We start from the raw sequence: 20,251 nt of genomic DNA, 5'->3' as shown, positions 1-20,251 counted from the left end.
ACAAAGCAGCTGGAATGTGAATTTGCAGACAGCCGATTACCAACGTAGGGCTTTCAAGGCAGGGCAGCTTCTGGCTTTACATCTATGAGTAGTCTGGCAGTAGACTTCTGAATCCGTTGTAGTCTTTTCATAGTTGTAAAAATGATCTGTTGTAGAGGCTATTGATGTAATTGAGTTTAGACCGAACTAGAGAGATAGTAGCTAGGACCATGTGTGGAATTTCCAGGTGAGGGAAGATGTGTTGCAGAGTTTTTATAGTAATGAAGCTTTATCTTGCTAATTTGTCCACTTTAGCTTTCATTGATAGCTTGTGTCCATGGTAATTCAGAGGTTTCTTACTTCCTACGAAACTTAAAGCGGTGCTCCCAGATAGTCAGGCCAGGTTGCGAGTGGGTCGTAATTTTTTCAGTCACCACATGCGAGTATTTCTGTTTTGGAAGCATTGAATTTGAGATGGTTCCATGTCGTCCGCTAATCAACGGCATGGAGGAAACAGAAAATTTGTGAGTTTCCGATGTCTTTTGAGCTTTCCAGTTTAAGGAGTATTTGTGTGTCATCTGCATAGTTATAACATGTGAGGTGAAATTGATTGATCAGTGCCGGTAATGACTTCATGTAGATATTGAAAAGCATGGGTGAGTGATAGAGCCTTGAGGGACCCCTACTTTTGTGAAGTACAGTTTGGACGAGAAAGGGACAGTATGGATGACATTTGTTATGTTCATATGGTAGGATTTGATCCAGTCGAGGGTAGTCCTCTCTATTCCTCCTTGGTAGAGTCTTTGTATTAGAGTGTCAAAGGCAGCCGAGAGATCCAAGAGAAGTAGTGCAGCAGCCCAGTTTCGGTTAGGTGATGAAAAGGAAAACGTAATATGATATTTTTTACGAGCAATAGAAGCACGAGTCACTGTCCGCAAATCAGCGTTTGAAGTTTGCTTGGTTTTTTTCCTGGATATTGATGACTTTACAGTTACAAGCAAAACACAATTGAAAAGCGAGCCTTCACGCTTTACATATCTTCTATATATATGAAAACGAAAGTATGTCTGTTTGTCCTTTATGCATTACTACACCATTCATCCGATCGGCATGAAACTTTGGTAAGTTGTTGAGTACACTCCTGCGAAGGTTTTTGGCAAAAAAATTAAAACAATTTTTTTAATATAAAATAAAAATAATTGTTAAAGGCTGTTGCGTACACTCCCGCAAAGGCTTCTGGCAAAAAAGAAAAATGTGTTCAATATCGGCCCCCAGGGCCCTCATAATCTTTCCAATACTGAACGTTTACAGTTTCCGGTGAGACTCACTTTTGCAATGACCATCAACAAAGCACAAGGACAATCGCTGCAAGTGTGTGGACTAGATTTGGAGAATTCGTGCTTCTCACATGGACAACTGTATGTGGCCAGCTCAAGCGTCGGAAAACCTTCTGATTTATTCGTTTACGCACCAGACGAAAAAACAAAAAATACTGTGTATCCACAAGCACTCGAATAAATAAACAGAATTAAAACACTTTAAAATGTTTTCCTTATTAAAATGAATAAATTTCAATAAAATTGACACAATGTAAATTAAATGTTATCATAACAAGTTTCTTAAATTTCCTTTCTAGTAGCTGATAAAATTGTATTTTGCAGATTGATGCTGTTTGAAACCAAAACATTTTCATTAAATGGTTTTTTTTCTGCAGACTTCTGACAGCCTATGATGAACATCAAAAGCTTCTACAAGAGCAAGATGCTTTAAAAAGAAAAGCCGAGAATGGGTATGCCAATTTGATTGTATGACAAACATAAATGGTGTGAAAGCATGTTTTCTCACTATATAAATGCTTGGGAATTTGGTATTGCCAATAACCAACTTCATTCTTTGTATGTGAAAGTGAATTTAGGGTCTTCCCTTATGGCCATAAACGTCCAATATTCCCTCCTGGGTTCAGAGTCCTCGTAACACTTAAATTTCAATATATTAAATATAACTGTTGGGGGTGCTAAGATGTTGATTTCCAAATGCTTACGAAAGCCTCAAGTCACCAGAAGCTAGGTTTTTCCCCCACACTTTTCTATAACATTTAGGGCAGCATTGCAGCATGAGCACTTCAGTGCTGTGCAACAGACTATCAAAGTGAAATTTTATATGTTGAAGTATGAGGAGAGGGATGCTTTGAGGTCTAATGCCTTGAATCCCATGGATAGGATGATAAATATTTTAACACAGAGAGCTTGCAGGACTTCTCCTTTAATGTTAAGATGTCTTTTGTCTCAGTGCTGTTAATACAGCAGTGATGCTAAACTGACAGCAAGCACATTGGTATATTGCTGAGCTTCAACATCAAAGCTTACTTCAGTCGTGATTCGGAGTGTGGTGGGAGTGGCCTGAAAGGCAATTATGGTGATGTTGCATCTTCTCCCTAGATCTTCATCTTTGAGACTTCTTTGACTGAGGGGTCTGGTCTTTGTCTTGATCTCTTTAAGATTTCCTTTGAGGCGGATCCCTTCTCTGCCTTTAAGTATCCTTTTGGATATCTTTCGGCAGAATTTGCAATCCTTGGTTAAATGTGAGACTGGTAAACCGACCGCACAAACATTAAGTGGTTCTGAGGTAGCCACCTTCCTCCCACAGCCAGGGCACTTCACACAGTGCAGGCACAGCTTAACAATTCCCGTAGGAAAGTTCCCCTTTTTGATATGTTCACCCCCACTTTTTGCCTGATATTTGATGCAATATTGACAGGAAGTGCACTGGGTTCCTGTTAACCCGGTCTCCAGTGCCAGATCTCTTTTTGTGGGAATGGCGGACTATCTGTTCGCGAAACTACAAGTCGTACAGAACGCTGCAGCAAAGGCAATTTGCAATAAAAGAAAGTGCGACCCAGCCAAAAGCTGCCTGTGTGAGCTTCACTGGCTACCAATGAGACAGAGAGCTATCTTCAAACTAATGTGCATAACGCATAGAGCATTGCACAACACGGGCCCTCGCATCCTAAAAAATAAAATCGGATTCTATGCTCCTATGAGGAACCTGCGTTCCCGTACGGCTGCTAGAGCAAGTAACACTCGCGTGAAAACAGCTAGGATGGGTGGACGGGCGTTCTTCCACATGGCGCCAAACAACTGGAACAAGCTGCCGCAGGAACTCAGACTAACAGACTGTTATTTGTCCTTCAGGAAGCAATTAAAAACATTTATTTTTCCAAAATCTGACTAAACATAATCTTCACTCTGTTATCTGTTAACTACTCACTACTGTCAGGACAGCGCTGTGATATTCCATTGGGGATGATTGTTTGCGCTTTATAAATAACATTGACAACTGTACAGTTGTTTCTTCAATTGGCAGTACCTTTAGTACTCCCTGTACGTCCCTCGTAAACTGTACCCCTGCTACCGAGGGCAAGAAGACTAAAAAGGGTCCGTCCCTAAGAGCTGCAGCATGTATTGTGCCACATTAAGGGACCCCTGACCAAAACAGTGCGGACTGCTTCTGAAGGCTGGCTCTCTTGGTGCAGACAAAAGTTAAAACACAACATGATACACATCCCTGTGTTCCATGCCGACAGACCCTACCTGCAGGATAGATAGGTCACCCCTACAGCAGGCCTTACGGCCATAAGACAGGATGCACTATGCTACGTGTGTGGGCATAACTGTGTAAGCAAACCTGCAGCCTGATGCCTTTCAATGCATTGGTGCAAGAAGAGGTCATACACCCAGGACACTTCATGCTACATACTTCCTGGGTTTTATACTTACACAGCAAATGGGGAGACATTCAATATATTCATGTGATGGGGAAGGGTAGCCACCTAATTCGATGGTTTGCAGACGCCTTTCAACAGCACACAGCAATGGGTCTGAACCCACTGTGTAAATGAGCGGGCCATATCCTGCTTCCATTTCTCACAGAGGTAGAATGGAAAATGGTATTAGAGAGCCCTACACGAGTACCACGGAACGCAACGGACAAAGCGACCTACAGAGAAGCCATTAGGAATTACAAAAACGAAATTAGAGATAAACAATCCACACATTATACGGAAAAGATTAAATTGGCAAAATCCAAGCCTAAAGAAATTTATCAGATTGTGAAAACACTGACCAGGCTGCCATCACAGTCATCAGGCAATGACAACTCATCCTCTCGATGTGAGGAATTGGCCCCTGCCTTTTTTCTAAAAGTAAGCACATTCTATCTTTCCTTCTCTGACCCAGAAACAGATTTGTCCCCGCAAAAACCTAATCCACTGACTACATCAGCGGTCTCCCTCCATAACACATCTCTGGACCACTTCCCAATGCTGCACCTCGACACTCTTGAGACCTTAATAAATCAAATCAAATCAGGCTCACCCTGTGACCCTGCCCCCTCTGAGATGCTGACCCCAGTCAATAAAGCCATTCTTCCCAATCTAATGGAGCTGTTGAATTCTTCCATCACGAGTAGGATAGTTCCACAGTTCTGGAAACACGCCATGGTCCGAGCATTGTTAAAAAAAAAAACACCCTCGATCCAACTAATGTTAACAACTATTTGCCCGATAACACTGCTTCCCTGGGCTACCAAGATCTTAGAGAAACAAATCAACATCAGTGTAACTCAGTTCTTCGAGCATAACCATCTGCTCGACACCTCCCAGACTGGCTTTCGCCCAAAACACGGCACGGAGACAGCCTTGTTGGCAGTGACCGAAGAGACTAGGCGGATACTCGATCAGGGAGGGTCAGTGGCAGTGATCCTCCTTGATCTGAGCGCCGCCTTCGATACGGTCAACCATAAAATTCTTCTGGACTGCCTCCTCGATATGGGAATCTCGGGAGAAGCCCTGGAGTGGTTTAGGTCTTTCCTATCAGACCGAACCTTCTGGGTCTTTGAAGGCACATCGGTCTCTTCGAGTAAGCCTCTGGGATGTGGGGTACCGCAGGGCTCTTCACTGAGCCCTACGCTCTTTAATGCCTACATGAGACCGCTGGCTGGAATATTACGTCCGCATGGTATTAACATCATCACCTATGCGGATGATACCCAGCTAGTGGTCTCTCGCACAAAGGAGTAACCCACTACCGCAGTCTAACCGAACAACTTGTCTCTAGCACGTCAAGAGCTGGATGACTAAATCAAGTCTGAAGCTCAACAACGATAAAACTGAGCTGATGCTTCTAGGCTCTCCAACTCTCTCCACTTTGGAACTGTCATGGCCTCTGAGCATGGGCACAGCTCCCACCCCTAGAGATAACATCAAAAGCCTGGGGGTGTGGATAGATAAAAAGTTGACGTTGGACATGCAGGTAACTAAAGTCTCTGCGACCTGTTTTGGCCTCCTAAGGATGGTAAAAAAAATCCTGCCACTTCTCCCCGTTGAGGCAAGACAGATAGTCATTCAGGGCTTAATTCAATCTCGCCTAGATTTTAACAATGCTCTGTACCTTGGGGCGCCGGAATACACCCTACAAAAACTACAACGTACTCAGAATTGTGCAGCTCGCACCTTACTTGGCACCCCTTGGAGAACTTCAATACAACCTGGCTTAAGAGCATTACACTGGCTCCCCTTCAGGGAGAGAGTCAAGTTTAAATCTCTGTGCATTGCACATCAGGCGTACTGGAAATTAGGCCCAGAGATCAACCACTCCCTGGTATCGCCATACGAACCCACCAAAGCTCTCAGATCTTCACACGCCTTCCTAGCCCAAATGCCAAGAATTCATAGAGCGAGGGCCGGAGGTCAATCCTTCGCATATAAAGCCCCGAAAATATGGAACACCTTACCACTTCATCTTAGATCAGACTCTAACCTTTTGAGCTTCCGCAAGAAACTTAAAACTTTTTTGTTCAATCAATAGTGTTGCCTCACCCCTCTTCTTCTCTCTGAGCACTGATGGTAGTTTTTAGCGCCTGGACGCCTCAGGGGTGCTGCTAGCGCTCAATAAATATGATTTTCATTTCATTTCAAGGTTTCAAGTGATAGTTTTATATAATAAACCGTGCTTATCTCACCCCGGAAAAAATTAACAGATATTTCCATAGATCAGACTCTCACTGTTCCAGTTGCACTCTCTTAAATGTAGACATTATACACTTGCTCTGGGCCTGTCATAAGATCCAGCAATTCTGGGATAAGGTGATAGAGCACCTGGCAGACTGCACAGATAGGCAGCTTCAACACTCTTGGAAATCCTGTTTACTGGGACTCTTTCCTCTGGGCAAAGCACACAGGCCAATGAGTAGGTTTATAGATTTGGGCTTTGTAGTGGCAAAAAGACTCATTACAAGACGTTAGAAGTCATGGAAGACTCCCGTGTTTATAGCCTGGGCCTGCTCTATGCGGAACTGGGCATCGGCCGAGGGAGTGTCCCTCTGGAGGGAGGATACACTGGGTTTGCGAAAGTTCCCACTTTCGGATAGTTGTAGTACAATCCTCACGACACTGCAGCTCAAGCTACATCTCTAATTCGAACTCTTATCCTCACAACAAGGAGGGCCAGGGGCTGTACAAAGTTAGAGATGGGCTGTATTTGATGCTTCTCTGGGATGTCTACTGAGAAATTCATGACGATTCATTGGAACGGGATAAGGTTCTGACCAGGGAGAGAGACAGTGCATAATATTCTGTGTTTCTATAACGTGTACATATGTGGGGGATGCTCTTGAATATTGTTGTAACTTGAAAAATTTTAAGTTGTTGTTTAGACGTAAATATTGATCTACGAATTAAACATGAGGATGTGTAATGACAGTGGCAAAATGCAAAAAGCACAGAGGTCATTGTAGATTTGTTGCAACGTAGAAAGACCAGTGAAACGGATCATTCTCTTAACCGTTTTCATTTCCCTTTCTAGTGCGCTAGCTATCGGATTGTGTTTAAAAACTAAATTGCGGGGGAGGAGGAGCTACGCGGGCATCCAAGATGGTCGCGTGAGCAGAGAGCTCCCGAGACCCGCGCCGTCCTCCTTTATTTATCCTTCACCTATCCTGGTCATTTCGACGGGCTTTTGCAGCGCTATCTTCGCTGATGCTACTGATCCTTTTCCGGTCGAAATCGGACCTTGGGGACCACTTTTCTGCAACTTGCAACTTTCTGGCCTGCCCACGGGCGCGACCGGGGACTCGGCTGCCCACTGTGGCCGACCTGTAATTGAACAACAACGGCTGCCTGGCATCTGGCCAGCCGGAGGTGTATTGCTTTCACTTTCGGTTTCCTTCCCTTTGTTCCTGTCTCCTCCTACTCGGCCTTGCCTGCTGCCCCCTCAGTCTGCACGCTCCTCCGTTGGACTGGTAAAGAGGCCGCGACACCTCTGTCTCAGTGGCGCATCGGAGTTTCGAGACTTTTCTACCTGCCCGCCACTTCCCTTGCTAACCGGCAGTCTCTGATTGCGAGATGGCGACGAAAGCGGAGGCCGAAAGACGTCGGAAGGCTGCGTCCCGGGGGGGAACGATCCAGACGAACATGATTGAACGCTACACCCAGCCGAGAGGCTCCCCCGGGGCCGTATGCTTGGGTGCTGAAGGACTTCAAACGGACACATCGTCTGTGGCGGAAGTGTCGCTTCAAGACCTTATGGCTGCCATTACTGGACTCAAGGCTGACATGGGCCAACAGTTCGAAGCCGTAGTGACCAAAATAGATACGGTGGCGGTGGATGTGACTCTGATTCGGGCCGACCTGGCCAAAACGAATGAGCGGGTCAAGGCACTGGATCTCAAAACGTCGAGCCTGGTGAACGATATGGCTGAGGCGCAATCCGAAATTGGCAATCTGCGTGCATCGCACGACCTACTGCTCAGGCGGATGGAGGACTATGACAACAGGGCCAGGCGAAACAACATACGCCTTGTCGGAGTGCCGGAAGGCGATGGTGCGGTAGCGACTGACCTTTTGGTCGAGGAACTGATAGTCGCCCGACTGGCTCCGGCAGGACTCAGTAAGTTCTTTGCCGTAGAGCGTGCCTATCGTTTTCCCGGAGGCCAAGTGAAGCCGGGGAACTCGCCGAGACCTATCATTGCCAGGCTCTTTCACTACCGGGACAGAGATGCTATCCTCCAGGCCGCCCGTAAACATGGTCCCCTAAAGTATGACAATGCCTCCGTCTCAATATATCCTGACTTCACTCCTCAAGTGCAGCGGCAAAGATCCGGTTTCCTCGGAGTGAAGCGTCGCCTAAGGGACCGGGGTCTGAAATATGCCATGCTGTTTCCAGCTCGGCTCCGGATCGAATATCGGGAACGTGCCTATTTCTTTGATCAACCTGAACGTGCAGCCGACTGGTTGGACTCGTTGCCGGCAGAGGACTTTGGGAGCGGAGGCCCTGGTGGTGCGGAAGGTGGTGCAGCGGCCCAGGAGTAACAGATGCCCTGGAGGTTTCGATTGAGACTGTGCAACGTATTGTACATATTGACTTATTCTCGAATGACTCTGCCCGTGGCGGTGCGGTAACGGGTGATTTCTCCCTTCCTCCTCAGGGGGTTCTTTGTGTAGAAGTATGGGGCGACAGGCACACTGCAGTTGGGGGTGGCTTTTTAGTCAGCAGGGGTGCAGGGAGGGGGGTGTTGTAACGGGTTTGGGTTCTGGGGTTGGTGTTTGGGGACTGGGTTGTGTTTCGTTTACTTTGTTCTGTTCTCTGTTTCATGGTATTTCATGTCTTGCAATTACTGTACATAGTGGGTGCTGCTGGGGGGTGGGTGTGGAGTGTTTTTGCCGTAATGGGGGGGGGGGTGAAATGCGGATTCTTTCTTGGAACGTAAATGGTCTGGGCGACAGGATTAAGCGGGGCATTGTACTGCAATTCTTGAGGCGCCACGCCCCTGATGTTGTGTTCCTTCAGGAGACCCACTTGATTGGCAATGCCTGCAAGGCCTTAGACCGCCGGGGTTATCGACTGGTTGCACATGCGGGTTTCACCTCGGGTTCCCGGGGTGTGGGTATTATGGTGAAGTCTTCCCTTGCTCTTGCTATTGATGATGTTGTCCTTGACGGGCGTGGGCGGTATGCTGCTGTCTCTGGGAGGTGGGAGGGTAAACAGGTAGTGTTTGTTGTTGTCTATATCCCCCCGGGACTGCAAGCTACCACTTATGCTGATTTAGGCAGGACTCTCCTTGGGCTGCCAGATGGCTTGTTGGTCCTGGGCGGGGACTTTAATTCTGTCATGTCCGGCGACTGCGACCGACTACCCCCCAGAGTGTTGCCACAGTCCCAGATGTGGCTCAGTGAAATGGCTGACACTTTTGGTCTAGTGGATGTCTGGCGCTCACTGCATCCCGCTCTCCAACAATACACCTTTCACTCTGGAGCGCACGGCAGCCTCACCCGTATCGATTATTTTCTTATGTTAGCCTCCACTTTGTCCACTGTTCGTGAGGTTCGGCATCTTCCCCGGGGTATCTCGGACCACTCTCCCCTTCTGATTACGATTTCTGTGGGTAGTCTGCCTGGCAATAGAGTTCCCCCGATCCCGCCCTGGCATTTTAAAAACCCCCGGCTCCGCTCCGATGTGATTAAGGCAATAGATTGCTATTTTTCTGATAATTTGGGCTCAGTCACCTCCCCCACTGTTCTCTGGGAGGCCTTCAAGACGGTTATTCGGGGCTCCGCTTTGTCACTCATTGCTGCTGAGCGTAGGGTCAAGAGGGAGGCTGTTGTGGCTCTTGAAACCGAAATCACTGCGCTTGAAAGTGAGTTGGGTGGGAATGACACGCCTGCACTGTTGCACGAATTGGAATTGAAACAAGCGGACTATAAGGCCTGTGTCACGGACGCTGCTAAATTGATGCGGTCCAATCAACTTGGTCGACTGTATGATGTGGGTGACAAGGCTAGTAAGCTTCTTGCGTGGCTGGATAAGACTGAGTGTGCGAGTCGTGTTGTTCCCTCCATTGTTCGTGATTCTGGTGTGAATGTCTCTGATCCGGGTGAGGTTGTTGAGTGTTTTGTTGACCACTTCCGTATGGTTTATACGCCTGTTAGTGATCGAGATGAGGCCGACTCCAGGCTACTCCTGCGTGACATAGCCTTGCCCACTGTGTCTGAAGCGGATTGCCTCGCTCTGGAGGCCCCCTTTACTGTCGACGAGATTGCCCTCGCAATTCGTTCCCTTCGCTCGGGTAAGGCGATGGGCCCTAACGGACTCCCCATTGAACTTTACAAACTTTGTCCCGACAAGATGGCCGCCCACCTGCGTCACATGTTTCTCGAGGCGGTTGAGGCTGGATGCCTCCCCCTTGAGCAGCGCCTCGCTACCATAGTGGTCATACATAAGGATGGCAAACCTCGTGACCAATGTGCCTCGTACCGCCCCATCTCCCTCCTTAATGCGGAACCCAAAATCCTCGCTAAGGTGCTGGCCAATCGGATGCTTGCTGTGATTTGTGACCTGATCCACCCGGATCAATCCGGTTTCATCCCTCACAGGAACACTGCTCTTAATTTGCGTAGGCTCCACAGTGTTCTCGCGAGAGCTTCTATTCTCGCCGAGCCAGCAGTGATCGCCTCCCTTGACGCCACGATGGCATTTGACACCATTGAATGGCCCTACCTATGGGCAGCCCTCGCCAAATTTGGCTTTGGCCCTAACTTCATCGCATGGGTCAAGCTTCTTTATGAACAGCCGCTAGCTCAGGTCGCGGTGAATGGAAGGTGCTCGGACCCCTTCCCCTTGGGCCGCGGCACGCGTCAAGGATGTCCCCTTTCTCCGCTTTTGTTCGCTTTGGCACTCAAACCTCTTGCCGCGTGGCTCCGGTGGGAACCCTCGATCAAAGGGATCCGATGGTCCCCTGACCTCGAGGACCGTGTCTCCTTGTATGCGGATGACATCCTCCTTTATCTTACTTCCCCTCAGAAGTCACTCAATGTTCTATTCGACGTCCTCACGTCCTTCGGTAAAAATTCGGGATTGGTCATTAATTGGACCAAGTCCTGTGTCTATGCCATAGCTGGTACTCTACCGCCTCTCCCGCGCAGATTTCCCATCCTGGTAGCGACTGACGGTTTTAAATATCTGGGGGTCCATGTATCCATGATCTCTTCGGTCCGCTATGAGCGGAACTTGTATGCCCCGCTCCGCAGACTGAAGCAGGATGTTCGGCGATGGCGCGATCTGCCCTTATCTCCGTTGGGCCGGGCGGCGCTCTTCAAAATGATGTCGCTTCCTCTATGCCCTGCAGAATTTCTTCGACCCCGTTCCAGCCCGCTATTTCCATGAAGTTGAGAGTTTGCAGCGGCAACTTATCTGGGATGGCCGTGCCCGCATTGCCTTATCTAAGCTCACTCTCTCCTGGTACGACGGAGGTATTGCGCTGCCGGATATTAGACGATACTACTGGGCCTCGCACCTGAGCGCCATCAACCATGCTACCTACTCGCCGGAGCCCGCCCCTGCCTTTGCTTTAGATAAACTGCTGTTGCCCGGTGGTAACTTTAATAGGGCGCTATATTCTAGGGCCCCCTTCCGACTCCTTACGGGCCCGACGAAATGTGCAGTGCGGGCGTGGCGAGACGCTACGGTGGCCACAGGCTGGGGTGGTAGACTGACACAGATGACGCCACTGTACGACTCGGAACGACTGGGCAACCTGTGGAAGACGAAAGGGTTTGAGAAATGGGACATGATTGGGATAAGTACTGTGGGGGACCTTTGGACGCGTGGCGCGGTTAAGTCCTTTGAATCATTAAAGCTGGAATACCGGCTCGATGATAGGGAGCACTTCCGATATATGCAAGTGAGACATGCCTTGTCTTCTGTCTTCCCCTCCGGTACGGACGTTCCGCAGTCCTCCCCCTTGGAGGATCGAGTTCTAGATGGCCACGTCCCAGATAGTACCATCTCCCTGATTTATAAGAAGCTTATTAACAACAGAGCTGACCAGCTCGAGAAGCTCCGGGCTGCCTGGACTGCTGACGGACTCGAATTGGACGACGAGGACTGGCAGTCCGCTGTGTCCTCCCCTAAGGAGGTGGCTATCCCAGCACGATTTCGCTTTGTCCAACTGAAAATTCTCCATCGCGTGTATCTCACTGGAATGCGTCTGGTGCGAATGGGTCTGGTTACTGACGGACGCTGCAAGCGTGGGTGTGGGATGGATGGTACCTTTCTTCATGTTCTGTGGGAATGTCCAATGATTGTAGCGTACTGGTCTAGGGTGCATGACGTTATGAGCCGTGTCATAGGGGTCCCATTGCTTCCTGAGGCGCGTCGTTGTCTGTTGAATGTGTGGGAACCGACGGACTGCACTGCTGCCCAGACACTTTGGGTCACCCTAGGCAATATGATTGCGAAGAGGGATGTTGCGCAGCTCTGGGGCTCCCCTAGACCGCCGGTGTTAAGTGACTGGAAAGAGAACATGGACTGGTCCATGTTCCGAGAGAAGACGGTATATGAGGCCCGGGGGCGTCCGGGGAAGTGGTCCAGAGTTTGGGCCCCCTGGAATACATACCGTGGAGACATTTGTTCCCCCCCACTTGACTACGAAGTCCCTCTCCCCTCCTTTCCGTGATTTACGTTCCTTTCCTCTACTCGCCACATTCTTTGCTCTCTTGTGCGCGCCACCCCCCCCATGCCCTCGTTGTTTCTCCATCATCCATTCCCCCCCTCCCACCTCCAGCAACCCTTGCCAATATGATACCATGTGTTTGTTGTTTGTGTTCTCTTCGACAAAAACATAAAATTAAACCTTTCTTATCCTAATTGTATGATATTACGCTCTTGCCGATAATGTCGATGTGATAGATTGCTCCAGCAACGTACTGCCTCGTATTGCACTTTTCGCTCAGCCTGTTTTTGTCATAGCGGCCGGCCCTGCGGGGTTGTAGGCAGACGCTGTGTATTGTGCATTTGTAAATAAAGGTTTTAAAAAAAAAAAAAAAAAACTAAATTGCTAATGTATATTTTTTATCTTTCATAAGTGAATATTGTACACTGCAAAAATCATTGTTGTACTGTACCACTATGTTATGGAAAACAAAAAAGACAATCAACAAACCAAACAAATAATAAGTGTGTGAGCAAATATGCCCCTGTGCTGGCCAGTCCAATATTTGCCAGTACGAGTGACCAGGTAAGCCATTTTTAGGTCTTGTGGCGATTACTGCGCGAAAGCGCGGTCTCGCCATAGACCTATTGTCACCGGCTCAGCTTCCCAGGAGACTAGAGATGGCCACGCCCATAATCGGATCGGAGCGGGCTGCGCGGGCGTGTGCACATCTCCTGTCTCCTGGGTAGCTCCAACACACACGGCCACACCTCCCCCACACGCATGCACACACACGCATGCACACACACACAGACGCACACATGCGCACATATACGAACGCACACATAGAGACACCCTCTCCCGCCGCCGCACACATACACACACACACACACACACACACACACACACACACACACATACACACACACACACACACACATACAAACACACACACACACACACACATACACACACACACACATACAAACACACACATACATACAAACACACACACACACACGCGCGTACACACACACACGCGCGTACACACACACACACGCGCGTACACACACACACACACGCGCGTACACACACACACACACACGCGTACACACACACACACACACACACACACACACACACACACACACACACACACACACACACACACACACACACACACACGCGCACCGAGACACCCGCCACCCCTTCTCCCCCTACAACTAAGCTCCACTTACCGCCACTCCGGACTCTGCACCCCTGGGGCCCCCGCTTTGTGACTTACTACGCGCCGTTGTCTGACAAGTTGAAAGTTTGTTTCGAGTTTCGACTTTAGAACAAACATGGCACTCGCGCGTTGACGCATTTGTGTGGGACGAACGTCCTACATGCTGTTGAAATGCGTCGACTAGTGTATATTAATTGTGTTTATTACTGAAATAATGGACGAGACGTCCCGTGGTCTGATATCTAGGTATTCTGGTCCAAATGGTGATTCTCTGAGTCAGCCTCTCCCTCCTTGGTCCTTTGTCTGTGCAGGGTTCACTGGGTGAAAGGTCGCCGGCAGCCGGGAATCAGTGGGTGTCTCAGCACCCGGCAGACCCGCGCCGTTCCCCCTCATGCATATGCCGCATATGCTGCGAATTAACGCACGATGCTGAGAGAGAGAGAGAACAGGGTTGTTTCACCACGTGGGGAGCCGCACGTCTGCAGGGGGGAACCTCTGCGCTGAACCCCCGAGCATTATTTTTCTGGGAGGAGAGTTTGCAGTACGTGCCGGTGAATGCCGGGGGAATGGAATGATGGTGGAATGAATGGCTGTGTGTTTTAATGGATAGATGGATGCGCAGATCAAATACCGGATGGATGGGCGGAGCACGTGATAGAAGGATGGCTGGACAGATGGATGAACGATTATGTGGACGAATGGATGGGTTGATGGTTGAATGAATAGATACAGATTGATGAATGGCGAGAGTGCCGATGGATAGATTTATTGATTTATTTTAAGTCTTATATAGCGCTAGCTTGACCCGTAGGTATCGGTCGTATTCATGTTCGGCTGCTATCTCGGTAGAATTTAATACAAATTCAGTTAAGGTATTCTAGTTTGGCTGCAATCTTTGTGTACTTTTTATTTTAATTCACTGCAAAGCGATCCACATATACTTGTTGTTCCAAAGTATTAGTTTTATACTAACGAAGTCCTTATTCTTTTAAATAAACCTGTGACTTCTCTCCGATTTGAAAGTGATCGTATGTCGTTAGAGTCTTCGTCTTTTATTTACGGATAAGGAATATTACTATAGTCGGAAAGGTGAAATGCTGAGTTGGTCATTCTCGAGTCCATGTCCGGTCATACCGAATTCTCTGTAGCAGGCGCCTAATCTCACTGAGTTGTTCTAGGCCCAATCCATGTACTGTTATACCGAGTTCTCTGTAGCAGGTGCATTATCCCACTAAGTTGTTCTAGCTAGACCCGAATGCATATCCTGTTATACCGAGTTCTCTGTAGCAGGCGCATTATCCAACTGAGCTGCTCTCTCTAAGCCGAATCCATATCCTGTTGTACCGAGTTCTCTGTAGCAGGTGCATTATCCCACTGAGTTGTTCTAGCTAGGCCCGAATGCATATCCTGTTATACCGAGTTCTCTGTAGCAGGCGCATTATCAACTGAGCTGCTCTCTAGGCCGAATCCATATCCTGTTATACCGAGTTCTCTGTAGCAGGTGCATTATCCCACTGAGTTGTTCTAGCTAGGCCCGAATGCATATCCTGTTATACCGAGGTCTGCGTAGCAGGCGCCTTATCCCTCTGAGCTGTTCTCTCAGAGTTTGCTTCGACTGAGAGCTCTGGGAGTGACAAGGCACGCACCCCAGCCCCCGGCTCTCTTACCTCAGCTTGTTGTGCTACTTGTCCCCATGACCCCTGGGAGTCTGAGCGGAGCCCGGATTGGTAAGCATCGGTGATAGGTCAGTGCGTGTGTGCTCAGGTGAGCTCTGGCCCCGCCCCCCCCAGCCTTCCTGTGCCGGCGGGCGGGGTGGCTACCTGCTTTGATTAATAATGCTTTGTCAGCTGGGAGAATTGACTGGTGGGAGTTGTCCCGGACAGGCACCTGTAATAAAAACGCTACTTACTTTGAAATCAGCTGAGCAGACTGTAGACCTGCACATTGGCTGTGTGTGTTGTTGGAGTGGGAGGGGGGTGCTTTTTCTGTGTTCAACCTGCATGCTGCCTTTTTTTGAAAATTGCATCCCTCTTTCATGCAGGAATACCTTATGTTAGCTTGCCTGCCGGTGCTGTGAACCAGATAACATTTGCGAGGGGGTGGAGTGGATGGATATGTTGGGCTGGGGACGAGAACAAAGGAGCTGGTTCATCTTTAATGTCCTATTAATTCCGGAGCGAGCCCTTGTAATCCATCAACTCCCTGCCTCCTGATTAGGTCTGCTTCGCAGAAATGTTGGGCTTTGATGGCTTCCACCACACTCATATATATTCCTGAGGATAATCCAGTTCATTCCTTGGTTCTGGGTTGTGGTTTTCGGTCTGGGGGTGATGTTGAAGATATGGCAGCGTTGAATAAACTAGGCCACCACTCGCTTTGTGTCTAGCCCCCTATGTCCCGAGACCGGTCCTATATCAACATTAGGTTAGCATTAGCACCGCTAGTACCCTTAGTTTTGTTGGCCAAGATGGTTGACTCTGGCACAACCAAGTGATTCCTCCTTACACACAATGCCCTGCTCTTCGTCAAGTGGTAATACTACCAGCCGTCATTGCATGCTTCCACCAGGCACACACCACCAGCCGTCAGTGCACGCTTTTACCAGGCACACACACACACCACCAGCCGTCAGTGCACACTTTCACCAGGCACACACACACACACACACCACCAGCCATCAGTGCACGCTTTCACCAGGCACACACACACACCACCAGCCGTCAGTGCACGCTTTCACCGGGCACACAGACACCACTAGCCGTCAGTGCACGCTTTCACCGGGCACACACCACCAGCCGGCAGTGCACGCTTTCACCAGGCACACACACCACCAGCCGGCAGTGCACACTTCCACCAGGCACACACACCACCAGCCATCAGTGCACACATCAATTGTTCATGCATACACAATTAACTATTGTAGCAATCGCAGTATGGCGCACTTTGCTTTGAAACATATTCATCTAAAGCGCAGCATGCCACCATTGCTACAAAAATAAATACACATTTTTTTGGCCTACAATTAATAGACTTTTGTTGCAATTGGTGTTGCAATATTTAGCAATGCCAATAGCTCAAACTTAATTAATGCGAGACCTATTGCATTGCAAATGCTTGTAAAGTACATGTGCTGGATACTGGGCAAAAACGAGTACTCCCAGCTGCCTGACGGCTTCTCTGAAACTAAAGATGTTTGGTATCAAACATCTTGTATTAATAAACCCACAGTGATTCCAGTGCTGGATTTATTAATGTATGCACCCAGAGGGCACCTTAGTTTTGCCCCCTGAAAACCTACCAACTAATAGTGTGATGGCTGACCTGTAGACCAGCCTGTCATCACACAGGTTTCTGACCCCCATGGGTGAGGGCATACACTCTCGGGATGTGAGGCAGAAGGCCTGCTTCGGAGAGGGTTATTTAACCCCTTCCAACAGATTGACCGGTAAATTAGCATTCCAAGGCAGGGAGCTTCAAAGAGCCCACCACCTTTGATATGCAAATCTGGCTTCCATCAGAGGTGAGGGGATGCCAACCATCCTGATCTCCTGACCCATTTGGCACCTGGACATGCGGAAAACTTAGTAGGTGGGCTACCTGATGTGGATGTGAAATATGTCTGCCATCTTGGTGATTGCCGAAATAGGGACTCTGGGACAGTTATAGCCACTGTAGGAAGTTGGCTCTTTATGTGATTTATCAAAAATATAATATACCATCTAAAGAGTTCAAGGGTTCCCTTATGAGTGGACAGGGCTATCTATGCAATCCCAAAGTGCTCCGTTTAGGGGGAAGTGTGGTCAAGCAGCCTTAGGATTAACACAGAGGAGTGCAAGACCTTTGCAAATACAAACAGTGATTAATAAATGACACATGAAACAAGGAGATCCACACCAATTTATAAAAATACCAAGTACCTTAATATTTACATCAGAGAAAAATCTTTCAGGTTAGTGCATTATTAAATATAAATTCTATTCTCTTTGAAAAGTGGACACAGTGCAGTTTTTGAGATCTGCAGTATTGTCCTGTGGAAGTAAGAACAAGTTCTGCAAACAAGTACAGTACATCCACTTACTGGAGCAATCTCCAGGAGGTAAGGTGAGTGATGGGCAAGGTCCAAGGCAGCCCCAGCAGAAAGATGGTGGTCGGGTGCATGGTACAAATCCGCGTCGGGAGCCCAATGCGTTTTAATAGGAATTGGTCACCTTAAGAGACTGCAGGCTCTGGCTAGTAAGCCAGTCTGGTTAAACCAGCAAGTGGACTCAGACCTTGCCATGCTCGAGACGGGAGGCATATTTGGTCCTCTTTTCCAAGGCCCAGAGGAGAGGGGTGCAGAGGTGTCTTTATGCGTCAGGTTTTTCATCACCGGAGCAGTTGCGTTTGAGGGGCCTGCTTGTAGAGGTCGCAGGCGATGTCAGGGAGAACAGGAGGGGTGAAACACAATGGACTCTAGGCTGGGAAAGCTTGGTAGCACCGGTGGCCCACTTCAACTCAGGCCGAAGTTGACTGGTGCAGTGGTGACTTTGGGTGTCGAGTTTTGACGATTCAAAAGGCCTCAGTCTTCTCTTTGGAGATTCTTTAGAGCAGGTCTGCTGTTTACGGGAGGTCTTGATCCTTTTTCAACGGCAGGCAGTCCTCCCCAAGATTCTGGAGTCACATCTGCAGGACGAGTCTGCCTTGGCACCGTTTCCAACACAGCATGCAGACAGCCGGCGAGGCTGGTAAGAGGTCAGCTGCTTCTTCTCTCCTCTTCTGCTCTTATGGATCTTTGGGGTACTCTCTCTTCTAAGATCAGGATCTGCTTCTCTGGTGCCAGGGACTCCCCCCCCCCCCCCCCCCCCCCCCCACCTCCCTCAATAGTGAATCTAGTTGTATTGGGCGTGTAGGGTAGTAGCCACTGGGCTACTGACTTTTGGGGATCACTAGACCACCTAAATGACCACTTATCCAGTATTGGGGAATCTTTCATAGATTCACATGCCTGAATCATTCCCCGTCGCAGAGGCGGGAGTCCCACGGTATATAAACAAGCATTTACAATGCGACGGTTTCGCCTTTGGAAAAGTTTGAGCTATTGGCATTGTGAATGACAAACTTTTTATTTATGTGTTTGTTTTGAAAACAGATAAATAAATGGCATTGTCATTTACAATGGCAATAGCTTAATCTCTCGCAAATGCGATTTGTATTGCAACTATTTCAGTTTGCATTTTGCACTACGATGAAAACTGGCTTATGCATTTACTCCTGCAGAAGAGTATCAAGAGGAGAGTCAGCAAGCGTCCCTGTATGAGGTAGTGTATTCAAGACTGTGCAATACAATACATGCTCCTTTCCCAACTCACTTTGTCTCGAACGCCCAGTCATACACTGCACCACCATACATTGCGACACAAATCTGGACATACATTAAAAAGAAAAAACGCCTATTTGTCTATAGTTGATTGTACTCGGTGGCCTTGAGAGAGGAGGCCGAACTGTGGTGAAACTGCTGGGTTTGTGTGTATGAGAGAGGAGAGGAGTCATATTTGTGACAGAACTTCTGGGTGTGGGCGAAGGAGCTGGGAAGACCTGGCACAAGAGTGGAGGAACGGCAGGATCTGAGGGTTGGAGTGGCCTGGGATGCTCCAATATCTACAATCTCAGCCTTTCACCGAAAGTGCAGCAGACTCTGGTGAAATGTCGGTCCGATGACAGCTAGACGCGCCCCCGCGTATTCTTCCTGCGGCCCAGTCCGCTGGCACACACTCTTATTATATAGCTCCTCACTAACTCTGTTGTGGGAATTAACAGGTGGGAGTGTAAGGAAGCAGCTGTCGTTCCGGTTAGTGCATGAGCCTGTATGAAAGAACAAAGCCGCAAAACATATCCAAGGTCATTAACAGCCCTGTGAGAGGTAGAGAGGCTGGAAAGAGGGGGAAATGGAACATATGGAGAGATAAAGGAAGGGGGAAAGGGTGGAGAAAAACAGGAACTACAAGAAGAGAACAGGAGTGAGGAAAATACAACAGAAAGAAGAAAAACCAGACAGATGAGGGCTGTCAAGCTGTTTTAATATTGGTATTGTCAGGAAAGGGCACGCCTTTGATCCGCCCCTGGATCCAACTTTATATATCTAACAGAGCCCTTAGGTCTGAGAATATTTATTTATTTATTTATTGTCATTTTTAAAGCGCGGCGAATACCCGAAGGCGTCTCGGCGCTGGCTGAGGGCATAGGTCAAAATCCAGGAGAGACCAACGGAAACCTTCCTAACTATTGATCAAACAACCAAGTCTTAAGTTGTTATTAGCAAGTTATTAGCAGAGATGGACTAGTCCTGATGTGAGAAGGTAGGGAATTCCAGAGTTTTGGTGCGGCAACCAAAAAGCGCCTGTCGCCCCAGTTGACTGTTCTGGTGCGTGGTACTGCTAGATGATTGTGATGAGTGGAGCGGAGAGAGCGAGTTGGTATGTGACGGACAAGGTTGTTTTTGAGAAAGTGTGGGCCTTGATTGTTGAGTGCCTTGTAGACAATACACAGCGATTTGAACTTAATACGACTGCGTATCGGGGGCCA

The 20,251-nt window shown here is 48.4% G+C and overlaps 1 protein-coding gene across 2 annotated transcripts in view; it reads left to right on the top strand.

The window, feature by feature from the left end:
- Positions 1 to 20,251, top strand: part of PRPF39 (pre-mRNA processing factor 39) — a 508,214-nt gene that overhangs the window by 414,712 nt on the left and 73,251 nt on the right. For both annotated transcript variants that reach the window (XM_086937261.1, XM_086937262.1), the window contains one exon: positions 1,694 to 1,768. In XM_086937261.1, coding sequence (XP_086793387.1) covers positions 1,694 to 1,768 — 75 coding nt within the window. The remainder of the gene's footprint in view (positions 1 to 1,693; positions 1,769 to 20,251) is intronic.

Source organism: Lissotriton vulgaris, chromosome 9 (genome assembly GCF_964263255.1).
Source record: "Lissotriton vulgaris chromosome 9, aLisVul1.2, whole genome shotgun sequence".
Taxonomy (NCBI): Eukaryota; Metazoa; Chordata; class Amphibia; order Caudata; family Salamandridae; genus Lissotriton; species Lissotriton vulgaris.
The sequence above is the reverse complement of the archived record's forward strand: the minus strand, read 5'-3'. Positions and strand labels throughout refer to the sequence as shown.